This window comes from Melanostigma gelatinosum, assembly GCF_949748355.1.
Source record: "Melanostigma gelatinosum genome assembly, chromosome: 17".
NCBI lineage: Eukaryota > Metazoa > Chordata > Actinopteri > Perciformes > Zoarcidae > Melanostigma > Melanostigma gelatinosum.
In genome coordinates this window covers 5563221-5588690 of record NC_136650.1, presented here as the reverse complement: position 1 = coordinate 5588690, position 25470 = coordinate 5563221, and the positions used below count along the sequence as shown (strand labels likewise).

Sequence of the window (25470 nt, the reverse complement as noted above, 5' to 3'; positions counted from 1 at the left end):
TGCACCACAAAGGGTGCAGTGTAAAGTATGTAATTGTGTGTTTTGTGTTGTCCTCACCAGCTCGCAGTGAAAGGTCTCACTGTCAACACAGCTTGAATTCAGGGATTAAAACATTTTCACATGGCAAACCGGCCTACATCTTTGAGTTATATCGATGCACTTTGGCAATAATAACTAGCTGAAAGTGGTCACTTGTTTCAAGATGGTGGGATTAAAGTAACAACTCTGAGCCAGTGCATTGCTGCCCATCCAAGTTGCCGAACAACTGCTCTTTGTGTCACTGCCTTAAACCCTCGTTGCTGTGTGGGGAAAGTCAGGCTCTGTATTAAAGAGCAACTTAACAGCAGCTAAAGATCTTGTTTTTCGACGTCTCACTTTGTTTCAGCGATGTGGACATGTACACCCTGGGGTGTCTCGGTACGCCGTGACATCACTGTTGGGCGTGGCTACTCGAGCATGGTTGTTTGGCACGACACGGAGTAGTTTGTCCGCTTTTGGTGGAGTAATACTGAAATAGTGATGCGGACACAACTGCGCATTATTTGACGTTATTTGACGTGGCTCAGCCGATCCTAATCAGGGACCTGAACTAAACGTTGTTTGCTGTATAAAGGTGCAACAGAGCACACAAACAAACATGTTTTAAGTTTGCACAGTTTGCTTTACACATGGAGCACACACGGAGCGGCATTGGCATTCGTTTGGAGTTTGGTTTTATTCTGGGACACCCGGGGAATGTGAGTCCGACAACAACTTTTATTTAGCGCCGACTTTGGTCTCCACCAACCTCTGAGGGAAATGTCCGTCTCTTTAGTTCACTAGCTAGCTGTTTGTTGCTGCGCCGGCAGAGACCCGGGACTTGACGTGGACTTGTCTCAACTGACTGGAGACTTTGATTTGTACTTGACACATGAGACGAAAACACAACTCCAGTATTGAATAAATTCAGCGTCTCTTGACTCACCATCATATCAGTAGTTAAAGCGGCTCGCTGACATCAAACGGAGTTGCTGCTGTTTCTCATTATCGACTGTGCTCTTCTTCCAGTTGTGGCTCTGGATCCATCCGGCCTGTAGTGGCCTGTTACCAAGGTGTCCGCTAACCAGCGCCAGGCCTGGAAAAGCTATGAGCCCCAGCGCCGCCATGACGTAGAAGAGACCACGAGTCAATCAGCAGCGGAGCTATTTATTAACTGCAGCCGGGTGGAAGTGTTTACTGCCTCAGTTACACATAACTGTGGAGTGGCGATCCCCCGTTGTGCCCCCCCCCCTTTCATCACGAGTACCCGTGATGAAACGGACGGCTAGGATTTCACATGGGCCGTCACTGGGTGAGGAGGAAATATTGCTCTGGGTGTTGGGGCATGCGTGCCATGTTGTTGCACAATGGAGACGAATGTGGATTCAGAGCTGATGTCCGGGACAGTTTCTCTACAAGCGGTCACTAAAACGAGGGAATGAGAGCTTTACTTTGATGAAAGTCGTGCAGTTGGACCCTCTGGGTTTAGGTACAGGGTATCGATAAGGGGTTGAAAAGAAGGGGATTTAATGTTGTACACTTTGCTCCTTTGTTTCGTCTTGGTGTTTCTTTTTATTTTTCAAACTGTTGTCTCATCAGAAACAACGAAAGGTGCCTTTAAGTTAAGACACTTAATACAGCTGTAGTCTTGCCGTCTTTTCCTTTGTTGTCATTCAGATCATCAATGTGTTGGATGCAAGAGGTCAGTGTGCAACAAGGTTTAGCATCTCCAAATGCACGTGCGTCAGAATATATTGGATGTCCCAAAATCAATGTAAAGATGCGCACTGACCTTTACATGAAGACACATCCCAAGGGTGGACAGACTCTTCGAGAGCCACCATGTGACCGTTGTCATCCCAGAAACCACGGGCCCCGCTGCCAGCTGCTGCCAGCTGCTGAGAGCTGCAGACCCGACAAAGATAGCAGCAGCAAAAAAAGAAGAAGCCGAATGAGTACACAGCGAACCCGCAGAGAGCGGCCTATGGAAAACTTTATGAAGATTCTCAGTTCGGCGTGTCAAATGACTGGGTATATACGGCTTGATTTTTATATAGCACTTCCATGAAAGTATGGATAATTATGTGTTTTCCGCGGCCCCGCAGACTGTGCAGTCGGTCAGGAGGAAGTGGAGAGCCTTTTGCAATGGCTTCAAACAAGACGCCCATATAGAACATCTGAGGGAAGCGTGATGTTTTATATACACTACGTCTTATGGTGCAGCATTTAGAGCTGTATGTTCTGGCATGTTTTCACCTGTCCTTGCAATCTGAAAAAAACAAACCCCAACGGCCTTTAACCGAGCATCCGTCTGCTGAATGGATGAATGGCTTCGTCAGGGTGAAAATGGCAGCAGTTAAAAATACTCGTGAGGACTAGTATGCACGTCAATCTTGATTTAGGAGATTCCAGGAGCAGCATGTTGATGACTCCACTGTGAATGAAGCCCACTTTACACTTTATACAGATAAAGTGGGTGGAAAATTCAAATGAATGCTCATTAAGTCAGTCAGGGACAAGGGGGACATCGTTTAAGTTTCTTTTTAGCATCTGTCACCCAACAAATCATGGTGTTTTATAGATGATTGTCATTTTAACTCACTGTTTGTATGTTCCCCCGGGCTCATATACTCAGCTGCACTAGTTCGCTTTATACAGGATGTTTGTTCCAACCACTGGAGGTCTGGGTTCGTCTCTCCCGCGGAGAGCGGGAGAGACGAAAAAAAAGCAACAACAGTGAGAGGATCCCTCCGCTGGACCCATCTGGTGGCCGGGCGTGTATAGATGCGTCAGAGTGCAGAGGGAGGGGGCGGTGCGCCAGCCAGCCAGCCAGCCGAGGTGATCCCCGAGTTTAAAAAGCGCAGAAGTCCTCCGTGCGCCGGAGCAGTGCGTCACGGTGACCCAGCAGAGCCAGGATCCCCCCGACGCAGAGTCAGACATAGCGACGAAAATAGCTTTTAGTAAGAGAACGCGTCCGCATCAGACATGATCTTATTTGACTTTTAATCATTTGACGCATCTCTTTTGGATTTTTCCATTTTGGATGCGACTTTTTTTTCTTTTCTTTTTTCATCACTATTTTTGAAGTAGCAACAAAGCTTTTCTGCTTTTGTCATTTGTAATTCTTGTTGTCTGTTCGCGGTGATACAGCGAGAGGATCCCGAGCAACAGCTGTGGACTACATCTAAACTCCGCTCTATGGATTAGGGATCGCTCCCGGCTGTGTGATCTCAGACCTTTCTCTCTGCGCAAACACGAAGATGAAATCTGCTGAGGAGGGTAAGTTTGACTTTTATTTAGTACAGCAGCCTTTTCCTTCTATCAATGATCACAGTGCAGCAAAGCTGTTAATGTGGCATTTACTGAACTTCTCATCATTGTTCGACACTTTACGGCCGGATGCGAGACTTTGGAGTTGTTGCGTTGAGCTGAGGTGTTCCAGCTGCGTCCAGCCTCGCGCCCTGCCGTCACTGACGGGATTAAAGCAGCGGTGGAGATATTCAACGTGCGCCGCTCCCTGTGGTTTGGGTCATGGTGGGCGTGGCTCCACTCGTGGCTAATAAGTGCTCCCAGAAATAGTCAAAATTGAAACTTGCGCTAATGACTGGCATGGCATTGTGGGTAAAGTTGTCAGCCCCCCCCCCCCCCATAGCCATAACCTGTTATGCTAATTCACACAGAAAACAATCTGCTGTGTCACATTAAAATGCAAGTACCGTTTTCTGTTTTCTATCATTGCAAGGAGACACACGATGATGTCATCATCTTCAGAGCGGGGCCCCTAATTCTCTTTAATTTACTGCAGACAGGAGCTGTGGTGACTGCAGGCTGTCTGTCTGCAGCAGACGTCTCCATCCGCATCAGTGTGCTTCCACTGCGGTCACACTCACCCGGCCTCATGCACGTACAACCACAGCTCCACAGTTCCCATGCCCCCCCCCACTCTCCCCCTGCCCCCTAGTTGTGACCTCAGCCTTCGCCACAGACGGGCAGAGTTTCATGTGACCCAGCGGGAGTGATTGGCACGAGACCACCAGCCCCAGCACCCCCCCCCCCCCCCCCCCTCCGGCTGGGTGCACCTTTACAGCACGCAAATAAAACAATCAATTTCCTCCTGTGTTTATTGTCGATGGCCGTAGGAACACGAAACTCGCCAACAAAAGCATTAAGTGTGTGTTTTCGTCCTGTTACTCTTTATGGGCCGCAGCATGTGCATTAAGTGGCATAAATCTGGAAATGTGGAGTGGAAAAAAACCCACCTGGTTTGGCCTTTGGTTATTTTTAGACTGGGGTTATTTTTGCCACCTTTATTGGCGACACCCACCTTTTAATAATTTGAGCCACTCAGAGTTGTTTTTGTGTGACTGGCCTTCGTGCGTTCAGGGATCCCCATTAGATGAGGTGTTAAGTTTTAACTTGCATGCACCTGGGAAATAGCTCGGGCAAAATCAGGTTAGAGAGCCGTTACTCTGCCATGATGGCGGACACCTCTGCTCCGCAGCAGCTCTCATAAGACTCAACTTGGCAACTGCCTCCCACTCAGAAAGGGAATGTGTGTTTGATTATCATGGAAACAAAGTGTGTTTGTATTCCAGAGGCATATGGCTACACACCAAACGTCAGTCTCTCCCTCCCACTGGGCAACCCATGTCTTCCCTCCCAGTACCAAAGCCTCCAATCCAGCCCCACCATATCCGTCTCTGAGCCTCACGGTTACGATGCCCAGGACGACATGAGAGCGGCCGGCTACTATTCATCCTCCCGCCCGAACGGGGCCCCGACCCTGGAGAGCCCTCGCATCGAGATCACCGCCTACGGTCAGTTTCCCGAGGACGAGGTGGAGGAGAGCAACCTCCCCGTTGCCAAGCGACTCAACTCCATAGTGACGCTGACCCTCCCCAGCGCCGACAGCTACCGCGACCCCAGCTGCCTGAGCCCGGCCAGCAGCATCTCGTCTCGCAGCTGCCACTCCGACGCCTCCTCCTACGAATCAAGCTTCTCTTACAACTACGACAACTCGCCCCAGAACTCCCCCTGGCAGTCGCCCTCCGTGTCGCCCAAGGGCTCCACCCTCACCCTGCCGGGCGACGGCTGCACCTCCGGCGGCTCCCCCCGCCACTCCCCATCCAGCTCCCCGCGCACGAGCGTGACGGACGACACCTGGATGGGCCAGCGCGGCTCCAGGCCCAACTCTCCGTGCGGCGCAAAGAGGAAGTACAGCTTCAACGGCAGCGGGGCATCGCACAAGCACTACCCGTGCTCGCCCAACATCTCCCCCGGACTGTCCCCGCAGACCTCCCCACGCCTCAGTATCACAGAGGAGACCTGGCTGCCGAACACCAACCAGTACACCAACTCGGCCATCCTGGCGGCCATCAACGCCCTGACCACAGACGGGGTGGTTGACCTCGGGGAGGGAATCCCCGTCAAAGCCCGTAAAACCAGCCTGGAGCACAGCCCCACGGTCAGCCTGAAGGTTGAGCCGGGAGGCGAGGAGCTGATTTCAGGGGAGCTCTGTCAGGACAAGCACCCCTCCAACCGCCTGCCGTTAAAGAAGGAGGGCTACTGTGGCGGGTTCCTGGATGTGCCACAGCACCCATACTCCTGGTCCAAGCCAAAGCAGTATATCAGGTAAGAAAAGAAAGATTTACAGATGAGGATTGCCACCCAGAGTAAGGTCGGTCCAAGTAATAAAGCCAGAGGGGGACAACTTTTGGTGTGCTTAAGATTTATTAAAATTAAATTGGTCCACTATTTTTTTTTCAATTGAGAAACGACATGAAAAGTTCCTCATGCATAAACTACACGCTAGTTTTAACATAAACAGCTTTATCACGAGCACTGGCATATCGCAGTGTTAACATTCTGCACATTCTACCTTGATAAGCGCATCTAAAATAAGCCCTCCTCGCTAAGTTGTCATGTTGGACGTGTTTTGTCCCCCGACAGCCCATCCCTGCCCGCTCTCGACTGGCAGCTGCCGTCCAGCTCGGGGCCGTACAGCCTGCAGATCGACGTGCAGCCCAAGTCCCACCACCGAGCCCACTACGAGACGGAGGGCAGCAGGGGAGCGGTGAAGGCCATGGGGGGAGGACACCCGGTCGTACAGGTCTGCCAAAACCAGTGCTTCTTAAATTCATTGTTTTGTGACGTCTTCAAACAAAGCAGCATCTCCCTCTCGGCGCCATATCGCAGGTTGCATACTTCTCGATTTACTCGCCTTTTGAGAGTTGAAATGATCAAGTATTTCAGGAGGAAAAAAAGGAAAAAGACCCTTACAAAAACATTATGTTCACATTCATCATCTTGCGGCTCCTCAGAGTTATACCATGACCCCCTCAGGGGCCCAAACCCCATGTTGAGAACCAGTGAACTAGACTGTTTGGTTTCCTGTGACGATTAGAGCAACACACGGTGCAGCCATTAGACCTATTTTCACTCCTTCTCCTTACCTCATCACTTCTCGACACAAACCCCATTTTCTTTTTTCTTTTTAACCTCTTGTGTTAAAATAGAGTGGGGCGACGTGTGTTTCATAGCCTGGCTATTATGTTATTCAAAGATGTCACATTTCTGAATGGAATACCATAGGTATGCCATTAGGCAGACCAGTCCACTCAGTCAGTTCCTGTCCAGACGAGGGTGACTCAGACTTTTCCATTGCGTTTGTCGAGTGCAGCGCAGACAGATACAAAGTGATGTAGCGATGTAAGAGCTTAGTCATGTGCTTTGACCGCAGTTGCTCTGGTGGTCGAGTCTAAAGGAGAGCAAAAAAAATGTGGACAACTGCAGATATGTTTTGGTTTTAAACCCATCTGGTCCCCCGACCGTTAACTCCACACGGCGGACCTCAGTCTGTGAATAAATAAAGGGTCTGCAGCACGGAGTCGGACAAAGTGAGCGGTGAGCCGCGGCGCTCCGCTTAATTAATACCTTTTGACATTTTATTAATTCATTGCAATAAGTCTACACGTTAGCCAGACATTCGTCACATATGGGCCAGAGTTGTCTGTGTTTGCCCTTCGCTTTTAACAAAAATGTCTTTTCAGCGTACGTAGCAGATAGCTAATCATGCCCCTTTATTTTGAATGGGGGATGCTAACCATGCTAAGCAGCCATTTTAAGGACAAACAGCTGTGTCCCAATTCTATATTACTTACTAATTATGAGCATATTTTGAGGAAGTTAAGAAAGTGACTAACTTAACGAAACTCACAAGAGTATACCACTACTCTACCGAGCACTCTACGCCAGAGCGATGCAGTTAGCGACTGGCTAGTGAATATGGTGGAGCACTTAGCAGCTAAAGAGACAGATTACTGAAAACCAAAAGAGGTTGAAGGAGAGTGAATATTCAACTTCTATTCGTCAGGTGGCAACACCAAATGATGCAAATGTTACTCTGCGGTTGCTCATATATATGTATACACATACATATATATGTGTGTGATTCTTTTATTGAGCCAGCCACACACGTGTGTACAGGACGAGGCCGTGTTTGTCCATGAGAAGGTGCTAATGATTTAATGACAGGGGTCTGGGTTCACCCCGGCCGAAAAACAGAGCGTGTGTTCTCTTTTAAACCCAAACCTCCCCCCTTGCTTTTCCGCCAGCTACCAAGCCCAACCACACAGACTTCCCTTTGTTTAGGAAAGTTCCCCGTGTGTGCGGCTGACATCATCGCGCGCTGCGTCCCGCGGAGGCGGCAGCAGCAGCAGCATACTCAAAACCACACACGTTTCTGGCAGGCTCCGATGGAGATGTTCGAGGGAGCCTTCGGACGAGGCGGCCCCCCATCTCTTGTGACTTCCTGATTACATGGTGCGCACGGCGCTGCGAGCCTCTGCTGTGCTGGACGCTGGCTGACGAAGCCGCCCCTCTGACTCAAAACCCTGCCCTGAGTTTATTCTGGAAGCTCCTGTTCTGTGTGGTGCACGTTTTTTCTTTTCCCCCTCCACGTCCAGCATCCAGCGCGGCTAAGCCGGCTATTTTCTGTTCTTTCTCAACGCCATCACCGCTGCTTCCCCTCGACCACGCCCGCCCTTACGCCAGCTAGCAGACTGAAGTATGCCCCTTCGGAGTGCTGTGTGCAGTCCTCACCGCAGTGAATGCTCAGACTTTCATGCTGCACTTTGGTGGAGAGGAAATACGTTTTTTCCCCCCACCTTTCACGATCGGCCCATTGTTTGAGATACAGCTGTTTTCTAGTGCATTTTTGTAGATTAATACTCAGGAGTCATGCGCCTTTTCTTGGCCTCGCTCAGATTCAGATTTCCAAGTGTCATGAATGAAAATCATGTGAAGCAAAAAGCGTGACAGGATGGATTGCCCGTCAAACTGAGCTACCTCTCTCTCTCTCTCTCCAAAGTCCACACTCTGCATATAAATGCGTTTGTGTGTGTTATCATCCTTCTGGGAGGGTCTATGATGGGCCCGGTCGCCCTCGCCCCTCTCTCCTCCTCTCTGGTGCCTTGCGCAGCCGCAGTCTCGGCATTCCTCTTGTGAGTGATAATCTGAACTAGGGAGTGAAGGCTGCTTTGGTCAACGTCAAACTGCCAAGGAGGCTTCACGTGAAGTGGTATCGGGCTGATTTAATTGCATCGACAAATCACAACTGTTGTCTGCTGCAGCTGCTTTGTGAAACATCGGATTCGGAGCAGAAAGGTTTCCTGATTTCAGGGTTGCCACTGAGATAATATCACGTCTTCAAAATGATAGACGGCAACGCTGAAGTGAGCACAGACGTCTCCACAGAGGCAATCTTTTTGAAGTTTTTTGGAAACGATCAAAAAAAAAGCAGCTGAAATCGTTCAGAGGGCATTTATCAACTGTGATTATCTCGATTTGCTTAGAATGTCGTGCCGATAATAATTCAAAGCAGATAATCGGCAGTCTGTTTGTAATCACTGTTTTGAGAGTAACCGTGTGAGCGGGACTTCCTCGCTTCATCACTCTACTTCCTGCTGCCTAAATAAACAGCATTGCTAGGCAGCAACCCATTTCCTTACACAAACACACGAGGCTGTTGCAGCCTCTTAACCCCGACCGGGATCCTCCTCCAAATCACATGTTGTGCTCCCACCGGTCTGGGCCTTTCGCTCTTGTTGTGGGCGCTCTTCTCCTCGAGTGCTCTCTCCCTACAAGCTGCGTTTCGTCACTTCAGCAATTCCCTGTCGGTCGCTTCGGCTGACGATCTGGTCCTACGTCTGCCTCTGTTCAGCTTTGGTACGTGGACGGTGACTCAGAAGGCCAGATTAGTTCCGTTGTATTTGTGTAGGCCTACGCTATAGCTGACGACACAGTAAGAACACTGTTCCCTGTGTTTTGTAATTAAGTAGAGTTTATCATTGCATTCATTTGAACATTAACTTCTGATAGACGGAACAATAATATTACTTTACCCAGACAGGCCAACAATAGCAGTTTCTCTTATTCAGCCCCATGGACTGATTGGGAATGAAACATTTACTTTTTTTTACCTCCAATAACCTGAAATTCAAAACTAAAACTAAAGCATTATGATTTTTTTTTAATAATTATGAATATATTATTGTTGCATCAGTCTTTATAATGGAATGCAACAGAATAAGCTCTTCCATCTTTGCTATGAAAACTATGGACTGCAGCTTTAACCTCTCAAATGACATTAGATATGAACACGTTGTCCATATAATCGACACATTTGATGAATTATATTATTTAGTACATTCCTATATTTTGCCCCTTTTAATTTCTTTTGTACAATGTGTGCTTCTTTCAATTGTTTTGACGTCAAGTGTTCTGCTCTCATTCCTGTGTGCACCGTATGGGTAACAGACATGGCTCTCACAGCGCGTCAGTGGTCGCTGCTCTGCTCAGGTTTCGGTCTGTGGGTTTGGGCTCCGTGCCTGCACCCTGCAGTTTGGCTGGTTGAGGTCATCGTGGCAGGAGGCCTCCCGTCAAGCAACACCTATGGAGGTCTGGGAGTGCTTTAGAAGCTCTGGGTCGAGCCCGCCAGCCACAGCGAGCAGCACTTCTGTGCCGTCTCCAACTCCGTCCCGGCGGGATCCTTTTACTGATAATAATCAGAGCAGCAGAGTTTTCCTTGACCCTGATTGGCCGGGGCTCGGTGGGACTGACACGACCTCGACTTTTCTGAAACACTAGCTTAGTCTTGTCACAAATCACAACACTGCTCGCTGTGGGTGGCTTTTACTGCCGCTGAGGTTCAGCTACTGAAGAATCAACATCTTGGCAGGCCTGGCATTAACTGATGGAGGAAGTACATGGCCATTGATGAAATAGGTGATTACAAGATCCTAAATGGGTGCTTTGTTTGAAAACCATCGCACTGAGGACCTGACCTCTGAAAGACCTACGTCTTCCTTAACAGCATGCAAGTGGAAGTGGTTTTTTTTTGTTTTTTTTTGGAGATGACGTGAGGGCTTAACCGCAACTGTGTCTTTACTTCTTGTCTCCGCTCTCTCAGCTCCACGGCTACATGGAGAGCGAGCCTCTGACCCTGCAGCTGTTCATCGGCACGGCTGACGACAGGCTGCTGAGGCCCCACGCCTTCTACCAGGTCCACCGCATCACCGGGAAGACTGTGTCCACCCCGAGCCACGAAGCCCTGCACAACAACAACACCAAGATCCTGGAGATCCCACTGCTACCAGAGAACAACATGCGGGCCATGTGAGTATCAGGGCTCGACCCATTCAGAGAGGCGTCTACAGGACGTAGATGGGGGGGTTTAGACTTGTTTTGGACTTCATGTCTCGATTCATTCAAGTATCGACGTGGACTTTTCTTTTATAACTTGAAAGTCCTAAATTACTTGAAAGTCCACGTCAAGTCTCGAGTCCTTTGAGACAAGTCCAAGTCAGGTTTGGAGTCTGTCGAGACCGGTTCTGGTTCTAAATAGAGAAGCTAATGTGGAAGTGTCTGACACCTGCATTCTCTCTACTGACCAGCAGGGGGCGACTCCTCTGGTTACAGAAAGAAGTCAGATTGTATAGAAGTCTATGAGAAAATGACTCTACTTCTCACTTGATTTATTCGTCCCATTTAGAGTCAACTAGTCCGTAAAGCAGTGTATGCTTGAGGGCGGGGCTACCTTGTGATTGACAGGTCGCTAACAGAGCAGTATACGCCAGCGCTTCATCACTCCTCCGCACTCCTAATATGGTCCATTCTGTTCACTGGTTGCAAAAAATCAAGATGACAAGTCAAAAGTCTGCTGAAGTAATTACAAGTCAACAAGCAAGTTTATGAATTATGAGCGTTATAATGACACAGCATGTGAACGTCTTCCTTTCAAAGCTTTGTTTTTTTACATACCAAATCATAACTTTGTTAACATAGACTTGACTCGCCTAAACTGGCTCGAGACTTGACTCAAAGGGACAGTGTGTGTGTCGGGTTTGGATGGCATCTAGCTGTGTAGCTGTAGACTGCAACTCCTCGAGTGCAAAACCGCGGCAACGCAGTCCGCCTCCCTGTGAGACCATCATGACCATGATAACGCTACTTTAGGAGCAACATTACTCAAACTGCAGTTTCACAAGCGTGTCGGAGATCTACGGGGGCCTTCGGGTAACGTAAAAACGTAAACGGGTCTCTCTAGAGCCAGTGTTCGGTTGTCCTTTCTGGGCTACTGTAGAAACATGGCGAACTCTGTGAAGACGACCCGCTCCCTGTGTAGATACAAACAGCTCATTCTGAGCTCGACAAAACACAACACCTTTCAGTTTCAGGTCACTTCACGCTGATGAATAGTTTTGAATATTATAATAACGCATTTTCTGTAAAACAAAGTAACAATCTGGAGATATGATGTTCAGTATTCTGTGTGTGTGTGTGTGTGTGTGCCTGTTTGGGTTGAGAAAGTGTTGCGTGTGGCTTGCCCATTTTATAAGCCTCAGAGATCAGATCACTGGGGAAGCTCTGGGCTGCTCACAGGAGTTTCTGTCTGAGCTGCAGGCAGCAGCAGCACTTTCTCTGCGTTTGAATGGATGTAACACATAAGCTCTCCTTACGCGACGCCTTCACCTCGGGATACGATTTCTCTCTTTTCACAGGGGACACGCATCGGAGTGCAGGCGAGGGATTTGTGGGAGACTTATTCCTTTTGACGTTTTGATGTGTGACATTTTTTATGTGGTACAGATTATTATATTATTACATTATTATATTTCGGAAATAGTTATTCACGATGATACGGGGGGGTGGGGTGTAATTAAATGATTAATCACCATCAGTTAGCTAACATGAAGCCACAAACGGTCGGTCAACTTTGTATGCCTCCAATGAACTCTTAATTAATAAACACAATGATAGCATTTCTTTCTCAAACTCTGTCTCGGGCACCGAGCGGGGACGCCTCAGTTTGTGCTTTTGCACTCAGCCTGCCTGTGTAGGCGGAGAGCTGAACAGCTGGGGTCCTGAGCATCAACACCTGATTACTTCGCCGGACCCCGGCGTCTGGCGAGAGGAATGTTAGGGAGTGTTCAAATGTGTGTAAAAGTTGACATTTACTAGGCTTTGAGGAATGCAGCATCGAGTAGCTCGGCGATGGAAAAAGCCAGGCAGCGTTTTTTTTGGAGAGGCTCGAGGTATTTAAGTGTGAAACAGTTCGATGGGTGCAGACAGAGAGGGAAGAGGAGGAGGGTGAGGAGGATGGGGGGGCTTTTATTAAGTGCCTGATGAAGACTTTGACGCTGTTAAAGAAATCATTACAGCCATTTCGGTGGCTGTAATGATTTGTGGACGGAAAACAGTATTTCAGCAGCCGTCTCTTGCGGGCCATAACAAAGATATTCCTCGCGTGATGAATGTTGTTTCTGTAGGATTTGAATTTCACCCAAGAGTGGATGCACTGAGGTGAAAAAGCTTGCTCGGGGGTGGTGGCGTTAATCTTCTGTCAGGGCTGCGCTGTTGGAGTCCAGAGCTTAAGAAATCCCTTTTGATTTGGCTGCAACACTATCAATCACGGCCTGATTAACTGTGGGAGCGTATATGGCGTCAATGCACGTGATGATTTGCCTGGTGGACTGACAGACGTTTGGCAAACTCTCCTTCTTTTGTCTCTTCACAAAACACAGAGTCGACTGCGCGGGGATCTTGAAGCTGCGCAACTCGGACATCGAGCTGAGGAAGGGGGAGACGGACATCGGGCGCAAGAACACGCGCGTGAGGATGGTCTTCAGAGTCCACATCAACCAGGCCACGGGGAGAACGGTGTCCTTGCAGGTTTCATCCAACCCCATTGAGTGCTGTGAGTTCATCTCCTATTTGTTCTTCAAAAATGCCCTCCTCAGTCCTTTTATATATTTATCTCATATTTATTTAATGCCTTTCATATATTTATCGAACCCCTATTCAGATATGTATAGAACATCGTTTATATATTTATCTTCTTTATGATTGTATCAGGCCTTCTACATTTTTCATGTATTTATTACCGCCTTTACGGTAGCATTAATGTTGCTAGGCAAACTTTCTATCAACACGACCAGGGGAGGCAGCCTATTTTTTACCCGATCGTGCTACAGTGTCGACAACACATCCGTCCGGTCAGCGTTTGCTGTCTCCGTTGACGAGATCCCGTGTTTAACAAAGCAGTTTCCCCTGTTTTTCTTAAAAGATAAACACTAGAATAACCAAGTGAAATAGTCATCATCACATGCAGCATTGTAAATAGTGCTGCATGTGATAGTGACATTTGAACTCCACAGTGTTCGTTCCATGTAAAGTCAATGTAGGCCTTGCTCGATAAACTCTATCGACTCTCTGCGCTGCACCAGAGTTGACCTTTTTCACTGGACCGGGATAAACTCCGGCACATCAACCACTTCACGTGGTTTCTGGCAGTGAGAGCTGCCATAGAGATGAAGTCTTATGAGGTAAATGAAAGGCAGTAGTTAAACCATGATCTCAGCCCCTTGAAATATACCATTGTCAGTTTCTGAACGACTGCCACAAGGCAATTGTTTCTGACCAGAATTCCCTCTGTGTGTGAGTGAGGCAGAACGAGGCGGAGAGATGTGGGGACGATTGATGGTTTCCAAACACAGAGAATTAGAGTTTTATCAAAATCAGAGCGCGGGTAGAATCAAATTACACAAAGATGGTCCTCATGTGAGGAAAATACTCGGGTTTCACTGAATCGCTATTTATGTATCCCGGTCAATCGCGATGAAATTACAGCTATATTTCACGAGAGAAGGCTGCCCGAGACATCGGCGTTACATTTAGACGGAAAACGTTCGCAGGTATTTCGTGGCAGCTGATAGATCATTTCAGAAAAACTGAAAGCAAGCAAGGAATGAGAAGCCAAACGGTGAGAAAGAGAAGAAGAAGAAAAGAAGATACTCTTGTAAACCATCCACCATAATTTGAGGGAAAACACAAATAAACACAACATGGAGCCTCTCTTTGCTTCCTGGCAAAGAGGCAGCATAACTCTGACAGAAAGAGGTGGACGTGCCGACTGTGATTCAGCCGGGGCCTGGATGCTCAGGTCTGCATGGGGAGTGGGTGTGTGTGTGTGTGTTAGCTGAACGATGAGGCCGTTCTCTCTCTCTCTCCCTCTCACAGCCCAGAGATCGGCCCAGGAGCTGCCGCTGGTGGACAAGCGGAGCTTGGAGACGTGTCCTGCCCACGGGGGGGAGAGGATGCTCATCGACGGACACAACTTCCAGCACGACTCCAAGGTGGTGTTCGTGGAGAAGGCTCAAGGTAAAATAGGAGGAGTTCTGGACTCTGAGCGCAGCTGTGTGTGTGTGTGTGTGTGTGTGTGTGTGGGTGTCTCCCTCTCCGTTGTTGGAGAAACCCCAGGACTGCCTCCTCCCTCCCTCCCTTCTCTCCCCCGCCGTCAAAATATCCTCCATCCTGCCAGAGTGCCACATGTGGTGCACATTAATGCGCCGTATTTTTAACCCAGCAGATTTACATTTGCAGAAGTTTCCATTGCCTGTTCAGCAGAGGAATGGATCACAAATGCAGCATGTGTTGTGTGTGTGTGTGTGTGTGTGTGTGTGTGTGTGTGTGTGTGTGTGTGTGTGTGTGTGTGTGTGTGTGTGTGTGTGTGTGTGCGCGCGCGTGTGTGCCATGCCTCGGTATTTGTTTCTCTTTTTCTTACTTTAAGCTGTTTTTTGGTTTAGAGGGAGAGGGAACTGCTCCCAGATGTTGATACGAGGAGGTTTACAAACAGCGTTTTCCTTGATTAGCTTCAGCAAAGCAACGTGAGGTTCGGTTTGAGCCGAGGCTGAGTGATGTAAACACGTATGATCCTATCGGCCCGGTGACTCATTCACAAATACAAACAAAACAAGAAATGAGGGAAGCCTTTGTCGTTCTACCTGTGAAAGGAGGAATTCAAAGCTGCAGCCCCCCCCCCCCCCCCCCCATACACACACCCTCCAGCCCTGTACAATGGAGTGGTGAGATTATTTATCAAAACAAGAAGTGGTTGAATGAGCGGCGGCCTTGTTCCCCTCATCCCAGCCTCTTTGATTAACCCTGATCTCTTCCTGAGTGTTTGGCTCGTGCAACAATAAAGTCACAGATTGGATTAAACTTCAGTTAACGGACGAAGAGCCACACTTTGTAGAGCGCAAGTAGCACAGACGGAGCTCCTGTTAAAAGAAAACAACAAAAAGGTTATTTATTTAATGCTTCCATTGAGGTTTTTAAATTAAGCTTTGTATGCCTGTCGTCATATTTTATGACATCGTTAAAAAAAAACAAATCCAAATCCTCAATTTGAATAAATTCAGCAGATTTAATGATCTCGTCTTTTTTTCATTAAACCAATTTTATTTTATTAATATTTAGCAGAATTATTTTTGTTCGATAAAAACATTCTGTGAATTTCTGTAATGATTACGTCTCTCTTTTTTCCAATAAATATTGATTTTCTGACTTTACAACTTTGTGGAGTTATTGGAAATGTTTGTATCACACGAGTCAGAAACAATCCCACGCAGCCACCGATGGCATCTGATTCTACAAATAATAATAACATTACTGTAACCTGAACTATACCTGCAACACAATGAGTACACATCCAAAAAACAACAACTGCACAACATTTAAATATTGATTAAGAATTAAAATGTCAACGTTATAAATGAAGCTTCAAACTATGCGGTACAATAATTGAAATCCTATAATAATAACGGAAACTCCATCTGCTGAGGAAAGCTACGGAAAAAGCTAATACGTGGAAGTTAATATTCACAGTAAAAACACTTTTTTTCTGAGGTCAAGAATAAACTTTTCTCTCTTTTTTTCCCAAAAGGCTCCACGTCCGACCCTGCTTGATTCGGTCACGGTAACTGTAGTTCTCCAGCTCTGCCCTTTAAAGTTCAACCCGACCAATCAGTGTACTTCTCTGTGAAGCAATTCACTTTGATCAATTGGACGATTGATTTTCTAGCAGCAAAGACAAATAAATGACCCGATAAACAACCTAACTTGACTAGTGGGTCAGCAGCTGCTCTGGTTCTGTTTGAACTCTCAATCCGGCTGTCTTTGGGGCCATGTGCGGCCCCTGGACTGGTGTTGATGGGTGTGCTCCCTTGTTTTTGATGAGGGTTTCCCCGCGTCTGGCAACCGCATCAGATTCCTGGGCAATCCTACCATGGAAAACACCCTTATGCCAGGCTTCCACAACGCTGCTTCTCCTCCTTTCTGCTTCCCTCCATCCTTCCACCTCTTTATCCAAGCTGCCTCTGTGCCACCAGTTAATCAACTCTGCGAGCTGCAGGCTCCCCATGGATCATCCTGGGTCTTCTTTCCAGCTGCTTGCCCTATGAATAGATAGGTAAATAGGCACTGGAAGTAGAGGTGTCATTAATCCCTGGGGTCAAATGGCATCGTTGGGGGTAATATGACACAATTATAGCTAGAAGCAAAACAAGTAATTTGCATATTTGTGACAATAGAATTTGGAAAGTTAATATGCTTTAATTGTTGTTTTAGTCATGCCAAAGCGGCGCTCTGAGAAGCAGTTTAACGATCAAGCTCATAAATCCAGAGTGGTGGATGTTGTTGCCACTAAGAGTTTAAGCGGTTCATTTGACCAATTTTCCTGCAAATTTCCAATAAAGCACTTCTGCAAAAATAACGTTCGCAAAGCTGCGGCAACGAAACATGTGGGCATCGACATATTGGGTGTTTGCATGTGTCCCGAAGCGTGTGCGTGTGCGTGTGTCAGGGTTTCCCACCCATCATTATAGGCAGGACGGGTCAGGCTGCCAACAAACTGAAAATTTCATTTGTTTGGTTTTTGTTTTTGTGTCTGATGGTCTAAATGAGGTTTCCACTTGTGGGGGGAAACGACACATGGTGTGTGTTTGTGTGTGTGCCAGTGAGGCCTCGTACGTCTTTGAGTTTCAAAGTCATGTTTTTGAGTGTTGTTCTTGCTATCCGTGACTAACGCAGAAGGAAATCCCCCCCCCCCCTCAGATACACACTCTGTCACCTGTTACTCAGCCACAGCGCAACATCTGAAAGCAGTAACTGCATGTCAGCTTTGCGCCATCGCTCCCTCCTGAGCCTCCTGTGTCTCGCCTCAACGCCGCCCCGGTAGAAATAGCCCGAGATAGCATCGGTTCAGTTGTCCCTCCTGGTTACAGCCAATCAGTCATAAGAGATTACTGTACGGCCTCGGCGCTGCAGACATCAGCCGGTAATCTAAACCCGACTCAATCTCTCACCTTGCTTTCATTTGCCCACGGCCGGCCCAGAAGATGCTGTCTCTGATAAGTCATACTCGCTCCATTTGGGGGAAATTAGGCCCTCCTGTCCTTTATTCACCTCTGCTTCTTTTGTGGTTTTAGTGTTCTGAGTTCTGCTGGAGGAGACCTCAGAGGTAATTTATCGTCTGAAAGAAAAAGGCTTAAGCTGCCAAAAGGCAAAAAGAAATGAAAGTGCGAAGATTGTGAGAGGACGAAAAAAAGAGTGTAATCTTTATGTCAACGTTCCATTAGCTGAGAAAAACAGACCAATACGTTTGTGAGATAATTGAATGGGGTTTTGGTTTGTTATGCTGAAGAAGTCCAAATTTTCTGTTTATCTGAAATGTCCTAAGCACCAAATTTGGACAGTGACAATGCAACTATGTTATGATACTTTGTCAAATGTATTACTATATTGTAAATTAAGAGTAGGCTTAGGATAGGATTACACTAAAGTAAAAAAACTAGGCTAGAAATGTAATACAATTAGCATAATGATCAACTAGCTTTCAACTGTATCTCTTTATTCAGCAAATGGAGCTGAACTGTAATATTTCCTATCGCAGACAAATGATCCGCCTCTCAGTTGTGTATTACTTCTCAAATTGGGACATGGCAGAGTGGATTACCCCACTTATGCCATAACCACTTAGCAGCACTCATAAGTTTGATAACAATTGATTAATTATATTCTACTAGTTCTACATTTTAAAAGATTTCAAATAAATGGTTGGTTGAAACCAATTTGATACAGACTACTATCCAAGAAGTGATTGAATTTGTATCTAACCGTTGAAACTAGCAACATGCAAGATAGAAGTGTCGGATTAGAACAACTGCCAACCTCCGGTGCTGATAAATTAAGCCAACAGGAAATGCCAAAAATTGCAGTTTCTCAAATGGCCACTTGCGAGTCAATTACTACAGCTTGCTGCCTGCTACAAAAAAGTTTGTTCTCTGTTGCTAATATCCCAGTTCATGACAACTCTACAGGGGATGCATTTTTATACAACTCACCCGTTTAAAATTATATCGAGGCTTAGTTACCCCTAATTTAGGGTGTGGCCGCTCCAAGTGACAGGTGGGTGCCATCACAGGTGGCTATCCGCTAGCTCTCTGCTAGCTATCTGAAAGCAAAAGGCACAAGGAGTCGGCTGTGTAACCTTTTCTCGATAAGTAGGCTAGATTACAAACAAGCCTATTTTTTTGCTCGGTAAAATTAGCATCCCAATTATTTTTTACAGTTAATGTGAATTACAGATGCATCTTGCTAACCAAGCTAGTCAGCAAGCGGTAGTGTTAGCTGGTTCCTTAGCATTGTTTATGCTAACGACGGTACCTAGCCTTGCAGGGCCTCACTCCTCTCCAATCCACCCTCTCGTCCAAATATGGTCACTTTTATGGTCTATTGTTTAGAACAGTGGTTGTGCTTCTGCTTCAGAACTGTGCAGTTATCTGACTGTAATGCACACCGTCCAGCCAATCAGAATCCAGTTCTGGTTAATACTTTATAACGTGGCCATTGTAGAAAGTGTGTGGATACGCTTTGTGTACTAGTGTGTATTACCTCTTTCTTAAAGATTGCGCTCTTCCTTCCAGTCTTTTATAATTAAGAGAGGCTTCCCCACCATGACTGATAATAGCTTAATTTCAGTGGGAGACCCTCTTGTGAAGAAAGCCCTTTCACATCTGGTCCGTTGCTCAGGACAGCTGCCTGCTCTGCTGCAGCACTCAGTTTCACTGTGAATTGCCACTTCCCTGCGCCACTCGCCACTACATCTTTTTGTAGGCGGATGAGCTTGAGCGTCAAACAGCCAATTGTGTCTAATTGTTGTCGGCCGGAGCAGCCGCACAAGTAACAGGAACCTGAAAATTGAACTGTGAGAGGATTACCGTGCTGCAGGGCTGCCAGATGGCGCCTGGAATTACCTGTAGAAAATTGTAGATAACCATCCTCCTTTAAGCCCCATGAGAGCTGTGGGCAAGATGACAGTGATGTAGCATGTGGTAGCTCGGTTAGCACCGCTAGCTTTGAGCAGTGGTTCTGTTTGGTGGGGAGGGCGCCGACAAAACGCCTGTTCCATTGCACTAATAGAACAATGACTCCCACTCGAAGCCGTTCAGTGGTTTGGCTGCCTCTGACACTTCTGAGAACAATGGCTGTTTTCATCAACAAATCAATTACAGCCACATCAACAACAGAATTATGTTCTCATAAATAACAGTGCATGATTCATAAAACTCGCAGGCCCGTTGGAGAAACCCCAGGGTTTTATTTTCTGGCTGAAAGCCCCGCTCTGCGTCCAGAGGACTTTGTGAAAGTGGCAGGCGAACAGCGCTGATGCAGAGCGGATGTCAGTATCTCGTCCCCGAATCGCTGCCATTTATCGGCCCGGAGCGCTCGGCTCCGTAGCCGCCGCCCCTTCCGCACCGCAGCAGCTTGCATGCGACTTCCAACGTCCACGTGTTTACAGAGCGGGAAGAAGGAAGAAGTCTCAGTCGTCAGTCAGAGGACAAGGGAACTCTTTCAGCATGCCACATGTGCCCGGCCTGGGTAGAGCATGTGTTTATATTTACTGTACGTTATGAGGTCTTGGGCACACGCCACCCCGCTGTTTCACTCTGGGCACCGAAGTTTTACTCCACCCAGCCCCAATTAAGTAGCACAAGGAGCTGTTTGATTCCCTTCATACATCCAACATGACAAATAACTGTATTGTATATTGTTTGATCCCCTCGGCTGCCATGACTCTGTACAGCACACCGCCGCTGTGCCATTGGCTGCTCTGTGTTATGTCTGTTCTGAGGCAGTAATGATTTGTATAGACCATTGCTAACGAAATGTGAATTTGCAAGACTTCTGCGAGGCTGGGACCGCAGCCAAGGCAAGTGGAGCTTGGGCGTTGGGAGAGTTGGAGAGGGGTACCGGGTTTATATGGTCGGGGCGGTTTCGGGGGAGAGGTTTTAGGCTGAGTTGTTTAACTTCCATAATATTGGATATCATCCAGCACAGTGGGCCAAGGAGTCCGAAATCATATTGAGCTGAAAGTGGGTAGGAGGGGAGCTGGAGAGTAACTGCTGCTAAGGTTCTTTCATTGGGATCGGTGCAGGCGCTGTGCAGATGTTGCCCTATAACTCTGGAACATTCTGTGGTCATCAATTACATTCCGTGGTTATCAATTATCCGTTTCGCTCTTTTCAAACAAAGACATCCCACGCATTCAAAGCTCCTCAACTCTCCAGAAGTCTCCTGGCAATAGGTAGCCAGGCACAGAAAACAAAGTGCTAAATTAGATTTTGCTATCTCTGTATTGATGTGAAATGATGTGTGTGTGAGGGACAGAGAGAGAGAGACGGGGGAGGGGAGGGGGGAGGCAGAGAGAGAGACATAGAAGGAGATCTGAAAAACATGTTTACCTCCTGTGGATTGACATCGACTGCAGAGGCTTCCCTTCTGGAGAGGTTCGCAAAGTGAAGACAGACAGCGAGAGACAGAGACGGAGAGAAGAAACAGACATAGACTGGCAAACAGAAGTTTTAGTCAAACCAACATTTTTTAGAGCGAGAATTGCTTTCATAGTTTAGTTTAGTGGGTGAAGTCAAAGTTTTACTTCTCATATGACTTGATGTTTGAGTCAGAATAGGATATAAAATCATTACAATGTTTTAAAGAAGTGAGTGGAGCCGTACCTGCCTCGTTGACATATCTAATATCCATTGGACACTGCGTGCAGGATTTTGTACAACTTCCTGCATGACAAACTGTTTTCCTCGTCATTTCTATTGTTTACACATATAGGCTTCCTGGCAACATGGTTAGGAAATGTTCTGTTTGATTCATAGTACCACACACTGGTGCGCCAGATGTCGTGCACCATGTCACCATTGTTCCCTGTGGTGCCCAGGAAATACTTTGGTTTTAGCAAAAATGTCCACATGTTTTCAGTATTTTGGGGGATTCTTCTTAAGGTTAGGTTTAATGCTGCAGAGTTTGGATTATGCAGTATGCATTTCCTTCAGTTGTCTCCTATGAAAATGAATTCTGACTTTAAACTCAGAACCCAAATAAACATTTCACATGTGGCACCAATCCTCTTCTGTCGGCTTCATTCTCTTTAAGGTGATACAAATGATATTGCTTCATCCTGCAGAGCAGCAGCTACAGCTCCAATCCACAGCTGACAGATGCTGTGGGGGAAAGAAAGGGAAACGGCTTTCCAGTGTCTTCTCAGACATAATAGAAGCTGTCAGTCCCAAGCTGCACCTCCTCCGTCTCTGCCACCTCACAACTCCTCTCCATCTGCACCGTGTGCTGTCTGCTCAATTCAAACGCTCCACTTGTCAAACTGCAGACAGCCTGTTGAGCAACGCGGCACATTTCTCACTTCATTTTCTTCAAGGAAATTAGGCCACATCTGACCTTTTTTCTTTAAACTGCTGTTTCCTTGCCACGAAACGTCACTTTCACAGTCTTTTTACAGGCCCTTTTAATGAGTCGGGAGTCTAAAGAAACTGCAATGGTTTCCTTGTGTCTAGTAAATTGGTAAAAAATATAGCTCACTGGGCAGAATGACAAATCAACCTCGGTTTTTTTTTAACAGGCCAATTTTCCGACGGCTCTTCTGATACCTTGTTTTTTTAAATGCCTGATCCTCTTTATTGTGGTAACTTAAGGGAGAAAAAAAACACATTACCAGAAAAAGAGCAAATAGCATTTAACGATCATTATACGGGGATAACAGAAAGATTCCTATGAGAACAGGAGAAATAAGAGGTTTGAAAGCTGAGTCGAGTTGTCAGTTTCCAGTCGTCGTGCATTAACGAGCCCACCAGCTGTTGGAGCATGTTGGGATTCCACACGGCGATGAAGTCAAGGTTTCTCTCATCCACGAAAAAGGTCGCTCATCTCTTTGCTATGACTCTTTTTAGGATTGCATCAGATCTCTCTCTCTCTCTCTCTCTCTCTGTCTCTCTCTCTCTCTCTCTCTCTCTCTCTCTCTCTCTCTCTCTCTCTCTCTGTCTCTCTCTCTCTCTCTCTCTGTCTCTGTCTCTGTCTCTGTCTCTCTCTCTCTCTCTCTCTCTCTCTGTCTCTCTCTCTGTGTCTGTCTGTCTGCGTCTCTTTCTGTCCCAGGTCTGTTAGACTGAGGAGTTGAGCCCACGAGTGGCGGGTCAGACAGTATGACGTGTAGCTGTTTTATATATCACTGATGTCACCGATAAAAATAACAACGCTCATACCATTTCTTCATTTCTGTTGGGAGCCAAGTAGGTGGATTATTTTCTGACTTGTCATTGCATAACTCTTCTTTTCTCTCTCTCTCTTTCAGACGGTCATCAGCTCTGGGAGACTGAGGCCAAGGTTGACCGAGACGCCTCAAAGCCTGTAAGTGATACATGTGGCTCCGTTATCGTGACGAATCCGGTCTCATTTCAGGATTAAAGCGTTGACAACGACGCAGCTGCTCTCAAACATTTAACTGAATTAAGTGGCAAAACACATTCGGTCTTCACATGAAAAACCAAACTGATCGTAGGGAAGCCCTGAGACGGAAGTGAAAAGTAATTCTGGTGCTCTATTTCCTAAGTCTGATCTTGACTGTTTTCTCTCCTGACTTGAGAACAGGATCATTTTTCTAAGTGTTGTTATACTCATTTTGGCCACAAGAGGCTGAATTGCACCACAGCCCATGTTCTAAATATGCCTCAAAGCATTCATGTTTTCTTCCAGGTGAGTTTTATTTATATATATATATGTATGTATGTATGTATGTATGTATGTATGTATGAATGTATGAATGTATGTATGTATATATGTATATATGTGTATATATATATATATAGTTATTATATGTACCTTGTGTTTAGAGTGCATTGGGAAATTGAAACCTGGAAGAATATGTGTCCTATTTAGAACATGTGGTAGTGATGCCCTTCAGCCTCTTGTGTCTGAAATGAGTATTACAACAACAAACACCTGACAAAAAAAAAACGAAGTAAGCAACTTGGATAATACTGGCAAATCCTTTTTTACACCTGTTCTTAAGGTCACAGGAGAGAAAAACATTTCTCTGTCACTTGCCTCTCAGAGCTTCCGTCAAATCAAGTGAGCTGAGAGTGAATTGATGTTTGTATCTGAATCCTGGACCTAGATTTAGAATACATCTGGGCGCCTGATTCAACCCTTTACTTTTAAGGGTCGGTTCAATCTAAATGTTAAAAAAAACAACGTAATTCCCTGAAGTGATGCATGTTTTGTTACCTTTGGACAGAGGCAGGCTAGCTGTTTCCCTGTGTTTGCAGTCTTTGTGCTCCGCTAAGCTAATCAGCTCCCAATCATATTCAGCGTACACACATGAGTGGTATCGACCTTCTCATCGCTCGTCAAAGAAAGCAAATGAGCTATTCCTTTAAACAATGCACACAGCGTTAATATGAACATGGGATATACACAAGCACATTTAGGACACGTATTTGTAACTGCGCTGTAGATTTTCTCAGTCCGGAGCAGCAGTGTTGTGTTTGAAACGTGTGGAAAAGGTCTTCAAAAGTTCAACCTCCATCCTGAGGGAGTTTGAGCTTGAGTGTGTCCCGTCTTGGCCTGAGAGCGAGAGAGAGGGGGGAGGGGGGGGGGTGGGAGTCTGGGAGACAGACGAGGGGATTAGAGGGTGTCTGTATGTGAGGCGGTGCACCTGCTCTCAATGCCTTCGCATTGCGAAACACTTTCTCTCTCTCTCTCACATATACAGTGACTGCTGGGACCCATCTGTCTGCTTGAATAGACAAAGGGCCTCCCTCCCTCCCTCCCTCCCTCCCTCCCTCCCTTGCTTCCTCCCCTCTCAGCCCAGTCTGCTGGACTGGTCCCATTTCAAACACTGACACTGCCTTGGACAGGTTTAACCTCGACTGCTGCTCCACCACAACGCGGACCAAACCGCACATTCAGAATACCTCACCGCCTCCGTCACCTGCACAGGTTCCCCCCCCCCCCCCCCCCCCCAGAGGAGGTATATTTGCGAGACGAGGGATGATTCAGTTTTAATTCTAAGAATTATTTTCAATTAGATGCAACAGATGACTCATATAGACTCAGACGAATGGCCTTGGAGCGCTCTCTTGAGGAGTCCAAGAATGCTCCTTCATGCTCAATTTGTCACATGATACCTTCCTCCCTCCGCATGAGAGAAATTACTTTTGTCAGGTTAAAAACGTTTCAGCGCTATAGCTTCGTGGATTGTCCTGCTTTTTGCACAAATTGTCTGTCCTCGGCGGGTTGAGATGATTTTAGGGAACAGATTTCGCCTGTGTTTTTACCCGTATGTATAAATTGACATTGGACAGCAGCGTCACGAGTGAAACGCTGCAAATATTTTTTTATCAGCTTTTTCTCTGAAGGACGTCTGATTGTGTTGAATCAAGAGGAGTTGAAAAGCCTCATCTGGCTTCGATTGGCTTTACGACTGCAGTGATTTAATACAACGCGTGTCAGCTCTCACCTGTAGGGTCGGGGCCGGCCATCCTCCGAAGCACAGTTTTGGAGACAGCTGATGTTGCTAACACCTGATGTAGCAACACCTCCAACCCACCCAGACTCATACATTCACTCACACATGGGGCTGATGAACGTGGTCGCTCCTGGCCTTGGCTCTGTCCTCGGGCAGCAGGAAGCTCTGCTGAGGAAATAAACTATCCGGACGATCGCGAGTTCAATTTATTCACTGTGCAAACAACT

The 25470-nt window shown here is 46.8% G+C and overlaps 1 protein-coding gene across 3 annotated transcripts in view; it reads left to right on the top strand.

The window, feature by feature from the left end:
- Positions 1–3045: 3045 nt before the first annotated feature.
- The window catches only part of nfatc1 (nuclear factor of activated T cells 1), a 36797-nt gene continuing 14372 nt past the window's right edge, over positions 3046–25470 (top strand). For all 3 annotated transcript variants that reach the window (XM_079287424.1, XM_079287425.1, XM_079287423.1), the window contains exons 1-7: positions 3046–3297; positions 4614–5649; positions 5968–6127; positions 10487–10692; positions 13101–13273; positions 14596–14736; positions 23069–23124. In XM_079287424.1, coding sequence (XP_079143550.1) covers positions 3279–3297; positions 4614–5649; positions 5968–6127; positions 10487–10692; positions 13101–13273; positions 14596–14736; positions 23069–23124 — 1791 coding nt within the window. In that variant the 5' untranslated portion in view covers positions 3046–3278. The remainder of the gene's footprint in view (positions 3298–4613; positions 5650–5967; positions 6128–10486; positions 10693–13100; positions 13274–14595; positions 14737–23068; positions 23125–25470) is intronic.